This window comes from Tachypleus tridentatus, chromosome 8, assembly GCF_004210375.1.
Source record: "Tachypleus tridentatus isolate NWPU-2018 chromosome 8, ASM421037v1, whole genome shotgun sequence".
In the NCBI taxonomy this organism is placed as follows: domain Eukaryota; kingdom Metazoa; phylum Arthropoda; class Merostomata; order Xiphosura; family Limulidae; genus Tachypleus; species Tachypleus tridentatus.
In genome coordinates, this window is record NC_134832.1 from 20,950,040 (window position 1) to 20,963,386 (window position 13,347).

The 13,347-nt window shown below is 31.9% G+C and overlaps 1 protein-coding gene across 1 annotated transcript; it reads left to right on the top strand.

Moving 5' to 3' along the window:
* Positions 1-1,525: 1,525 nt before the first annotated feature.
* Positions 1,526-12,375, top strand: LOC143258642 (uncharacterized). The gene is made up of 3 exons (XM_076517896.1): positions 1,526-1,743; positions 1,896-1,982; positions 11,503-12,375. Exons 1-3 carry the CDS (start codon positions 1,705-1,707, stop codon positions 11,833-11,835), a joined length of 459 nt encoding a protein of 152 aa, XP_076374011.1. The 5' UTR covers positions 1,526-1,704; the 3' UTR covers positions 11,836-12,375.
* Positions 12,376-13,347: the final 972 nt, after the last annotated feature.

Consider the following 13,347-nt stretch of genomic DNA (forward strand, 5'->3'; position numbering starts at 1 on the left):
CATATAAAATCCAAAATTATTAATTTTATGAAAAAATGTATATTAATGTTAATTCATGTAAAGTAGCTTATAGAACGATGTTCTTGATACATTTTCTGCTACCATTAAATTATACAAAATCGTAAATTAGTACAAAATACACATTTTGCGTGACCGAAAAAATATAATAAAAATTTAAGCAAAGTACCAACTTTAAAATATATTATTCCGTATTAAAACTGTGAGAAATGTTCATATTATATGTTTCATAGTACATGAAGCGTCACATTTCGTGGTCTTTTCTATATTACCTTCTTTTAACGCTGTTGCATGATTGTGATTTTTTCTTTGAAAATTCTCATATATTTTGTTATTTTCAGTACGTTGTATAAATAATGTACTATCATTGTTATTTCTCCACATTTCTCTGTTTCAGTCTATGTTTACATCACTATCTATCTGACTTTTTACTCTAATTATTTGTCTATATGCATAACATGTATCTATGCACCTTCTTACTACATGGCCTTATGTTTTCCTGTCTATCTGTAAATATAGTTATAGCTTATATTTATACCTCTATATATCCACCTTATACCAGTTTAGTCATTAATTAATATATCTTCATATACACAGCAGTACTGACGAATGATCGATCAACCAGTGAAAATGATCTGTAATAGTTATATAGTGACAATATTATAATATGTTGCTAATTTTCTACATTATCTTAAATCTTCAAAGAATCTTTATTTATGTATCAAAAGTAAAATACATTCAACCATGTAGCAAATACAAACGTATTTAAATGTTGCGCATATGTAAAAGATATTTGATTTCTTCCAATATGTTGGCAAGAGCAAAAAATAAATAAAAAAGACTAGTTTGCACTTGAACAGAAGCATGTTGCTGTTTGAGTTGTTGTTTTTTTTTAAACGTTATGGATTATTCTCGTATAGAAATATTCGCAATAATTTTGTTTATATATAACCTTAATGTGTTATAAAATATTATTGTCAGTGAACCAAGACAATTCCTGATATTTCTTCATTTTACAGAATTTGTATTACTTTTTTCTTGTGTTCTATTTTATTGGTCCTGTAATACGTTTTGAGATGAAAAACTAAAATTAAAACTGAGAAATACCAAATCCTATGGAATTATGTTTGACTCTCATGACAACTTTGAATTATCAATCGCATTTCATATAACCTGTTTTACACGTATCTGAAAGGCACATATTACAATTCCCATTGCAGAAACCATTGCATTAATGCATTTGTGAATAAATCAGTTGTAAATCTAAAGGTTTTATATTCGTATTAAGTTTATATTTCGTACATATATAGATAGCAGCCACCATAGGCTAACTTAGGACATGTTACTCAGTGACTTTCTGAGGTATTTGCATATAGGCCATTATCTCCAGTTTTTACGTTTAGGCGTTAGTTTTACCAGTGCAAATCAAAAGCTGTATAAGCTGGGGTGTGGTTGAGTAGATTTGGTTTCTTCTGGTCTAAATCTGTGCTTCTGTGATAATGTTTGTAGTAAGTAACATTATCGTCTGGTACTGCGGGGCATAAACTGCAGGGAGTGACAGGAAATATTTATATACTTGTAATACTAAATGCATTAGAACTAGATCAAAGTTCCTATAGAAATTTTTAAAGCTTTTGAGACATAACTTAAGTGAAATCTTACTCAGGAGTCAATTAACATAACACAATGTTCACAAAGAACGAAGGAAGCATCATGTTTCAAAAGGTAAGAAAAAATGTTTTGCTTTTCACTATTCATAGTGCGTACTATACGTCTTTACTTATTGAAAAATGAAAAAGAAAACATATGAAAATATCAAAATATTGAAAAGGTCTTAATATTTTCATAAACCTATATTACTTGTAAATTTTATGCAGGTATTTTACGTCGCTTTAGCTGGGTTTGTAACCAGCTCATCATTCGCTAGAGGAGAGGCTACTCCATTATCCAAAAGATATCATGACGTAAGTTGATTTACTACGTGACACTTAACTAAACAGCGAAGAATATAATTCATTCCATACGTTGAATTTATTAAAATATTTAGAATTCTAAATTATATCTACTTTATGCTTCAATTTGATATTATTGAATGTGTACGTTTTCATTTGTTTGTTAATGGCAAAACCACCGATGCTACCTGTTGCTGTTCTTAATTTCGTTTGTTTGTTGTAAAGAACAAAGCTACTCGATGGCCTATCTGTGCCGTGCCAACTACAAGTATTGAAAGTCGGTTTTTGATGTTATAAGTCTTCAGACTTACTGCTGAACTGTTGGGGGACGGTGCTAATTTCGAGCTACCGTTCACAAAAAAAGAACCAGCTCACAGTATCCACTGCTTACTCTTGGGTTACTATTTACCTAGGAAGAGTGGAATAGACATATCACATTATACCCCATCCTTCATGGCTAAAAAAGAAAGCATGTCTGGCTACAGGTTTCGATACCGTCACACACAAGGGGCCATGTAACGATCTAAAGGTAGATATGAACAAGAATTTACATATTAAAAATACAAGGCGCATAAGTATAAAGAATCTTCACAACACACGACCCCAAAACAATATACCGACTTTAAGCTTTCTTAAATAGAAACTAAAAGCAAATATTCAAAAATTATTACCGGAGAAGAATTTTCTTATTTAACTGGAACGTTTTTGAAATGATTTGCCAGAACACAAGTAATAAGGCATTGCTAATATTGTAAAAAAAAAAAAAAATGTTTTAAGACTAGTTCCGTTAAAGCATCGTGAAATGAACTACTTGGAAAAGAGAATTTTACGCTTTATACGTAGATCAAGGACATTTCTAAAAGCACTAATACGTAGTTGAATTAAATATATATATTGCCCTTTATGCGAAGAAACTGAACCTAGAAAAGTACGGGGACTGAAAACGCATAACCGTGAAATTTTGAAGACAATATTGCAATATAAGTGATGATTTCAATGTGTAGTCGAAGGATATGTTTACAATGGAAACTTAGTAATTAGCTTAACATGTATCAAGCTGAAGTTTGTACCAAGTGGTGATCAAACTTTGACCACATTTTATATATTTTTATAATCTATGGTATTAATACATTTGTCGGCGGGATATGGCCTATTTGTCGGATTTTTGTGAAATATAACACCATAGTTTAGTTTTATAATCCCTGAGATATTTAATTTTCATTAATACACATAAGTATTATTTTCGGCTGAACATTTAAAACACTACAAAGAAAGCAAAGTAAAATGTATTATAAAGTTGTTGAAAATGTTTCCGTTTCTTTCAGTGCTCGAACAACAACTAAAGAAATTCTCATCTGCAACAATATTTAAAAGATTAAAACTATAAATTAAACTTAGCTGGGTATTCCTACGTGCAACATTATATTACTGCGCGATTAGTTACAGAACGACAGGGTTGCTACAGCACAAAGTTTGTACCAAATTTCAAAGTTCAAATAATAAGTAAAGTACAGGTTATTAAGAAAAATACTATTTTTAATACTGATAATGTTGTTGTTTTAAACACAGGCCGATAAGAAAAATATTTTTAGAGGTTCAAAAGTAAATTAGGGCAAAATGTAAACAATTTTAACACATGTCAAAAAACAAGGCTTGATGTTTCAAATATCCAATAAATATATCATGCTGCTTTTCTGACCCATTATTCTGACTAGTTTCTGACCAGTATTTTAGAATGTTTTTAATAATCTAGTTTTTACGTCGTTGACACCATTTTCTGTTTCGCTGAATAAAATTGATGTTTCAATTGGAATACAATGTTTTTTCAAGGGAAGTTTAGGCAGTGTTTTCCGCGCCTGAACGTAATTGTATATTTTACGGATTTCTGGTTTTTGTTTAGCTTTTGAGACGTTATTCCAAGCTACACGCTGAGTAGAGCAATCCGAAATTGTATAATGAATACAAGTCCATATATATTGTTGAGTAGTTGTAAACAATAAATACGCTATCACAATCAATTTCACCGCTTTTATTAATTCGTACTTGCTGTAAACTGATGTGTTAACTATAAATTTACAAGCATGCAACACTGTAATCCAGGGTTTGGTTCCAGATGGCAGATGGCAACAACAATATTCTTATTTGTTTTCAATTTTTGTAAAACGTGAAGATTTATTTCTGTAAATAATAACTTTTTACACAAATATTTGTAATATTTAAAATTAATTAACATGGCATTAAATATTACATAAAATGATAAAATGAGTATCTGATACGTCTTAATTTACCATTACAAATATAATAGTACTGTCTGTTATATGTCCATGTAGCTACTTCGCAAGGTGCAAATGGATCTTCAGAATTTGTAGAGAGATTTCTTAAGCCCATAAAGGGCTACATACAAATTTTCAGTTTTGCGTTTTATGGTTTTATCTTTTTTTTACCACTACTTCGCTTCTTTCAGATGAATCTTTACACCTATTTGTATGACTATTTATTGGGTTATAGGGAGATACATAATTTTTTCAGTTTTGCGGTCTTTTGGGAGTCAATTGTTTATTACGTTTGTTTTTGAATTTCGCGCAAAACTACACGAGGGCTATCTGCGCTAGTCATCCCTAATTTAGCAGTGTAAGACTAGAGGGAAGGCAGCTAGTCATCACTACCCATCGCTATACTTTTACAATGGAATAGTGAGATTGACTGTAACATAATACGGCTCCTACGGCTGAACGGGGATCATGTTTGGTGTAACGGGGATTCGAACCCGCGACCCTATTAACTTAGATATATCTATAATAGATAGAGTTAATTGATTGCACAAACCATAGCAAATACTAGTACATATCATGTGAAATCTGGTGGCATTATTAAATACTCTTGTTGTTATGAATTATAAACATAAAGCTACACAGTATGTCGATGTCACTGTGAATGTTCAACGAAAACAGGTGCATTATTTTAAGAGCACAGCCGGAAAAGGGTTTTATGGTTATTTGTTTCATTCTAATAATTTCTCCACGATTATGTTGATAACTACATAAGGCCCCCGGTAAAACAGCGGCAAGTTACAAATTTAACGCGTTAAAATCCAAAGCACGATTTCCCGTGGTAGACACAGCAGATCGCCCAATGTCAGTTTTGCTCTAAAACAATGAAATAAACAAAAGTTATATGGGTTTGAGTATTAATAAGGCTATCTATATGCTAATTCACTTGTGCTTTCAATAGACTTAATTTATCAATCAAAGTCAAATACCATCCTATGTTCATTTGATAATATTTTTCCAAAACGAAAACCAAAATCCAGTTCACGAGAAGTTAAAACTCGTTACTAATATCTGTATTTTACTGCGAGTGTATAGATTATTCGTTCTTAACATTAAGAGACTGATCTTTCAAGTTTATTTAGATGTGTGTTCGTGCATGCGTGCGTGGCAAGGACTATTAATGAAAAAATTGTACAATTGTTATTATGTATTTATTGTAAACAGCCACAGCCCCAAAGTAATTACGCACGAGTATCAATACTCATATGTAATACATACTGCGAACTGTAGTGTCTGTTTATCTCCCATTTGAAAAGCTGTGCAGGTAGACAAAGTAGTCAACATTCACTTGGAAATGACGGGAAACAACCACTAATAATATTGATACCAAACTGTATTGCAAAAGTTAGGGAAAAAAACCACACTATCAATTCCGTTTCAAAATCTGACGTAACTTAAATAACAAAAATGTAATTTTACCGTATGTAATTGTTGAGTGGCCTTTATCATGACTGAAATGCTCAACAAATATTTTTAACCGTGGCGGTATAACTTGGAACTTTGGTTTCTGAGTGAAACCAAGAGTATCACAAGATTAACCTATTTAAAAATCTATGAAAAATTTAAAATGTTTTTTAAATTTAATTTTTCCGTCACTGGGAACTGTTAATTTTACTTATATGTAATATATTACTGAGTTATTTTTTGTTACTCAGGTGTCGTTGTTATGAATTAAGCACAAAACTACACACTGGCCTATCTGGGCTCTGCTCACCACGGGTATCGAAACCCGGTTTTAAGCGTTGTAAGTCTCTTCAGGCATACCGCTGAGCCATTGGGGTCTTTCAGGTGTCGTCTTATTATTATCAGAAGATACCAAATATTCAGAAGTTTTACACAAACCTAATTTTCAAAATAGTTTCTAACTTTTTTTACATGTTTTTCTTTAGACATTTAAATAAACATATTATTTTAATCGTGAAATAAAAAATTTTTTGCGTGGGCGTTGTAATCTTTCTCTTTTTTCAAAAGGTACTACTAATGATTTATAGCTTTACTTCATTTTTTTATCGTGGTGTAAAGAAGTAAACATTTGTTTCAAATAAAACTGAATGGGAAATTAACAATTAAAACGATGTCACTATTTAAAAAATCACATATACTGAACTCAAAGCATTAAAATCTTACATATTCTAATCACGTCACATTTATAAATCAAGATAGACATTCCTATGTTGTGTATTATACGTAAGCAAAATGGAGAAGGACATTTAGCTGATTACGTAATAACTCATTAAACGATGAATACGTGAACAAAAAATGAAACAAAAAATCACAAAATGTTTAAAAGACAATTGGAAATTTTACTTTTTAAGCTTAAAGAAAACTAAATCACTATTTCAAATAATGTAAATTTAATGCGCATGTACGTCACTCGAATGTCTAATGACCTCACAGAAGAAAAATGATTTATCATGGGCATTTAACAGACGCAAATTACATTTTTAGAGTTTATAGCATTTCACTTCTAAAGAGAATACTGTTAACAAAACAATCAATGTAACTTGACACTAATATTGAACATTTAAAACCAAATTTGTCTTCGACCACGTCTCTAAAAGGATTGGTTTTAGGACATTTTCTCTGTCTGGGTACATTTAACCAGATACGACGCATCTCCCAAGACCATCCTGTACATACTCTATTAGAATGAAGCCTGGTGAGTATGAACTTCAACCAATATGCTCTTCTTCAAGAAATCTGTTGAAAAGTTTAATATGATCAAAGAGATCATTGTATTTCATAGATTAAAGTATAAAACAAGTGTATCAGCCAATAGCTACTGAAATAGTTGTGATATCCTCTAATGCGTGTCAGTAACATCACCATATAGAGGTCGGTACGTCAACGAATACTTATTGTTTTCTACACCATGCTTTCTTCACCGCCATATGCTTCTTATTCTGTGTGAAAATGGATATGTTGTCATCTGGTGGAAGAGTAGCTCATCTTTAAAAAAACATTAACACGAGATATCTTTTATGCATTGGTTTGAACGAATTGTACTTCACTGGACACATAAGTACAAGCCAGTCTTGTGTAGTTTGTTTTTAACTGTCCCAACATTTTTTGGACTTACAACAACAACTGTGAGCTTGAAATTTAATTTTCGAAAAGCATCTACGACTACGGTAGATTGGAATCAGCAGATAACTGCCGATTGCTTATTTTGTAGATGGTGTTCTGTCTTATTCAGGTTTTGATGACCCTTTAGCATTGGTTCTACTTCGATCAATAACAACACACTGTGATAGATATGACAAAAACATGCTTTTGTTGGCCAGCTTTCATTTGTCTGAGATTTCCACATGATTTAAACTTTGTGATATTTTATCTAAGTTCTGTGACGGATTTACTATTATATATCTATACTTACAAAGATGTTTGTTTAAGTTAAATTTTTATTTAGAAATGTACATAACTTATATTGTAACATCTGTATTGCGAAATCCCCGCCTCCTATTCATTAAAGTTGTAGAAGATTTTCGAGTGTAAGAATCAACAGCTTGTTGTCTATATTGTTGTGCAGGCTGAAATTTCTAAAAAAATCTCCTCACGCCTATAAATGTAACCAACGCAACGCATCAAGAGACTGTATACATTACACTATGTAACCATATTTTTTACTTTTTCTTGTTCCTGAGCAGAAAGTGTTATTTCCCAATTGCTTATGCCTAAAGTAAATGGAAAAGACATATTTTTCTTTTCAAACTCTGCTTTTGTAACTTGGGTAATGACATTTTCAAATTTACTCATTTTCCAGAACATTCTAGATAGATTCAGTGCTAAGTAGCTGATAAAGAATTTTCTCAAACTTACACAAAAATTTTCTAGAATGTTGTAGTAGACTTTCCATAGTATTATATATACAGGGGCTCACCAGTCACCACTTCAATTTAGTTCTAGTTGCCTAAGTGAACACATAGACCTATCTGATTTTATCAGAGATGACATCAAAAAGCTGCAAGCATTCCCCAGACGCATTCTGCTATGTATGTGGCCAATCTATCAAGAAAAAGTAATCTGTGACAGCATCTGCTAAAATTTGTGAAGTCTACAAGACATATTTCGGCATGCCTCTCGGGGATCCAAATAAACTCTGGGCACGTCATTGTACCTGCGAGCACTGCGAAACAACTATAGAAGGTAAGACGGACAATTTTTTCTTGCTTAAATAGCAAGATTTCACATTACACAAATTTTAGACCTTTTACAATTTAAATATATTTTATTTTTTAAATTTCCAATAGTATAGAAAAAAATATTACATATAAAATATTTTGCATGAACCTCTTACGCATTACGTGTGGATGAAATAAATTTATTCTTCATAATAACAATTTTATTTGCTCTTTTGCAGAATGGTACAGAGGGGAAAAGAGAGCCATGAAGTTCGCTATTCCAAGAATTTGGCGTGAACCCACTGACCACTCAAGCAATTGCTACTTCTGCATGGTGGACTCTTACAAACGTCGGGCTGGCAAGAATGCATCTGCTATCATGTATCCGGACCTTCCATCATCCATCACCCCAGTGCAACACTGCCCCGAGCTACCTGTACCCACTCCGCCAGAGAGAAAGCAGCCATTCTCAGAAGAGAGCAGCAAATCAGAAGAGAAGATAGACGTTGAAGATTACAATTTCAGAGGTGAAGCTGGTGAGAGAAACCCATACTACCCCAATCAAAGAGACAAAATTTGTGTTACATAGTGTTATAAGTTTGTTATAGTTTGGATGCTGAAAACCTCGGAAAGAATACTGTTATGCATCCAGGATATTTCGAAATCAGAAATATTTGAGAAAATAATGTATATCAGTAAAAACGAAAGCAGAAAAAGGTTCATGAAATTTGCAACTATATACTTTTTTACAAAATAACAATAGATATATCAAACAAATTTACAGATTCCTCTCTTCGGAACAAATTTTCTGTTACTGTTTACTTTAGCAGGTTTGACAAAGGTATGAACTGTTTTTCAGGTTTTTTCCTAAACAAAATCATTTCGTTTTTCGTAAGTCCCGATGGTATTGCATCACTTAGAAAGTCATAGTTATATCGTTAAGTGGGTAAAGTAATAGAAAAAACATGTTTTCATGGCATTTTTGTACCTAAACTGTGCAAATTGCTCTTTGACTCAAAAGTTGATAGTAACAATTATTGCAACCTTCATACTTTTCAATGTAAATTTAAAAATCTGCCCAAAATGAATTATTTTATAATTTGAAAACAAGCACTACTTACTTCTTTCTAAAAGAAAGAAATATAGGATACTTATTTAATTTTAAAACCCAACTTTATATGTACAGATTGTTAGCTCTCTATTCTTGTTACATCAAACTAATCTCTAACTTGTTACAGTGCAGTACTTAGTCTGTGGACCTCAAATGCCGGAACCAGTTTTCGATACCTGTAATGTACCGGTAGAGCACAGACATATCATTGTGTAGCTTTTTCCTTTACTTCAAACAAACTCATATTTGCAATATATTGTAATTCAAGATATTTTTGTAGTTGCAATGTAACTTTTATGAATAAATATTTTTTTATTGAATCATCTTGAATATGGCTCTTCATCTTGCCCTTTCTCCCTATGGCTCAGCTGTAAATCTGAGGTCTTATAACCCTAAAATCGAGTTTATTAACTTTAGTTTCAAGATTTGTTTGAGACAAAAGGAAAGGTTTGTAACACTTAAGACAGCATCTTTTGTTATTCTTGTTCCTTGGCTTTACATTTGTGAAACAGTCCATAAAACATTGCCTTTTGGCTTTAGTGTAGACAATATAATAGAGGACTGAAAACATGTTTTTTTTTTAATATTGTTCAATTGCAATTGACTCGCCCGTGGTACAACGGTATGTTTGCTGACTCACGCCGTTAGAAATCGAGTTTTGATACCCATGGTGGGCAGAGCACAAATAACCCATGGTGTAGCTTTGTGGTTAATTCCAAATAAGCAAACAGACAATTGTGAATGAAGAACTATTTGGCCCGGCATGCCCAAGCGTTTTAAGGCGTGCAACTCGTAATCTGAAGGTCGCGGGTTCGCATCCCCGTCGCGCCAAACATGCTCGTCCTTTCAGCTGTGGGGGCGTTATAATGTACGATCAATCCCACCATTCGTTGGTAAAAGAGTAGCCCAAGAGTTGGCGGTGGATGGTGATGACTAGCTGCCTTCCCTCTATTCTTACACTGCTAAATTAGGGACGGCTAGCACAGATAGCTCTCGAGTAGCTTTGTGTGAAATTCAAAAAACAAACAAACAAACGAAGAACTATTTTCGTTGTTATATATATATGTAAGTAATGATTTTATTTAAGTGGTAGAATTTACGCCTAACAATGAGTCATTAATAATTACAAGACAATGCTGAAATGATTACTTCTGTTAAGTAATTTTCAGCGATAAATGACTCTTCATTGAGTTCATTTATGATTATAGATTTATTGAACACTTGAATATTGATAAAGCGTACACTAGATGACGCAAAAGTAGCAGTTAGTGGCTATAAAATTTTAGGAATATTAATTATGTAGATTTATTGATTCAATTTTAGAAAAGCATCTAAGAGTTTAATATGTACAAAGAGATCATTATTGTTCTTGGATCGAAGTATAGAACAAGTGTATTAGCCCATTGTGTAACCTTTTGGTTTACTTCAAACAAACAAACTTAATTTGCAATAAACTGAAGTTATTTTTACATATATTCTACAAATTATAGTTGTAGGTATATATGTGTATGTGTGTATATATTTATTTATTTACAGATTATATACGATTAGTAATAATTTTCATATTTTAACTGCAGTTACCTTTACATAACCACCAAAAATTAATTGTAGTTATTTTCATCAAATTTGTTGATAAATGTGTAATTGATTTATAGATTTGCTAGAAGCTGCAGTTGGGTAGAAATAAAGTACAAGCTTTTGTTAATATTAAGCAAAAAAACGATAAATAATGAAATATAAGAAATATGACCCTGATAAGTAATACCGGCTCAACTATTTCTAGGATCCTTTGTTTGAGAACCGTTTCTATATTTGCATGTGATGAAACACGTGGTTTTATATTCGTATATTAATACTATATGACTCGTTATTCCTTCACTAAATAGTATTACTGATTCGCAACTAGGTCTAAAATGTTTTGTTACTAACAATAAATTTTTAACACACCGTGAATATTCATCTTGTTTCAGAATAAAGGAAATTTTGCTTATTCCATTCTCACTGACACCCACCGTGGGATTACATATTTTCAAAAGGGAGAGTCGGCTTTCAACAATACTCAACGCCCTGAAGCATTCGTTTCTGGAGCACCTGTAAGTGATCAGACCACATTACCAGTACCGCCATCTGTTGGCCAATTTAAAGTATCTTTACCAGCCATATTTAAAAATGATACACTTGATACTGCTGCCAATAGTCGTTTTAACGCTGTGCCTGTTTATCCTCCAATGGACAGAAATTTTCTATACACAATGGGTTATATCTATCTGAAAGATTTTCTACCTCAATCATTCCTTTACTGATAAACCAAAAGGCAGACAATATCCACTATGAAAAGAAAATTATATATACATTTGATGCTTTACGTGTTATCTTTACGTGTTAACCATGCCCATAGAGGTTAATTTAAACTAAAGAACAACAATAAAAAACCATAAATTCCAAAAACAACGTTAACTCCAGGTAGATTAAATGATTTACTAATACTATTATTATCTCTCTTTAGAATAATGTATTAATTTGATAAGAAATCTATATATATTATTACATGTCTCTATAACTTCTTCCGTTAGTTAGGTTTTAGTAGAAGTTTTCGTGACTATGTTAGTTCTGGAATTGTTTACAAAAGGGTGGTGGCAATAAAAGGGTAGTTTGGTTTTCCTTTAATTACTTTCGCTATGAAATAATCCCAATTATCCAAAACATTCTCTTAGAGCATAGCTGTACTTCACATTCTTGACGTTTCGAATAAACTTTTGCTGTATTTGGGCTTAAACATTACTGTCGTGAATTTTATTATATTCATACAGAAAAAAATTAATTAGAAATATGTAATTGCATAGTAATGATATAAAGATTTGAAACAAGAAACCAAACATACATCTCTAAACACAGTTTTAATGTCACTTTTATTTACTTAATTAATTAATAAAGAAGCTTTTCTTGAATTTGGAATATTAAATTTTGGTTCAAAATTTTTCTGTTTTAGCTCGAGACAATATTTTTCTACAAGGTAAAGAAATAAATCCATGAAACAAGTAAATAAAGCAGGAAATCTCTGTCCGTCAATAGGTGTCCGCTCGAAACAATGAATCCTGAAAAAAGTTTTAATTTACGCGTATAAGTTAATTTACCTATCTGAAGTATTTCGTAGCTGTTGCTTGTAGTGAGGTAAGTTCAAAGGTTCAGGCACACGTTGAGTTATTGTTTTATTTTTCACATTATTTAGTTAAAATACTTTTAGAATAAATGCGCGATTTTGAAACGTAAAACATAATTGTTCCTGTGCAACATTGAGAGTTGTCTGTGTTTAAAGAGTATCCATAAAGTCGACTTTAGATTAAAACTAAAATCATCTGAGCCTCTTTTTCATTCGAGTATGTAAATATCAAAGCCTTTAAATTGTTAATAAATATTTATCTACCATGACCATCCTGGGTCATTTTGCCTACTTGTAAAACATGTTACTATAAATGTGTTTACTGATTATCAATGACTAAAGTGAGAAATGTCGAGTAGAAAAGTTAATATTCCTTCATTTTTCGCAATTCAATTTTGAAGATGATGTCGTCATTAGGGAGAGATTTTTTATCTAACAAGCTCAGGTACCCATCATTCATACGGGTTATGAATATAAGAAAAATAACACAAAAGTCATAACTTTCACACAACATATTATTACAGTATTCATTATTATCTCGCTAAATGATTTGTATAAGCTTTAAGAAGTCGTTATATACATTTAAAACATGACATATACTATGCGATGTAAAAAGAAGTAGTGGTTAAAATAGTGGCGGTAAAGGTGCTTTCTT

Excerpts from the sequence above, each read along its gene's own strand:
- LOC143258642 (XM_076517896.1), top strand. The coding sequence starts at position 1,705 with ATGTTCACAAAGAACGAAGGAAGCATCATGTTTCAAAAG. Across the intron at positions 1,744-1,895 it reads GAAGCATCATGTTTCAAAAG|GTATTTTACGTCGCTTTAGC; the intron begins GTAAGAAAAAAT and ends AATTTTATGCAG. Across the intron at positions 1,983-11,502 it reads TATCCAAAAGATATCATGAC|AATAAAGGAAATTTTGCTTA; the intron begins GTAAGTTGATTT and ends ATCTTGTTTCAG.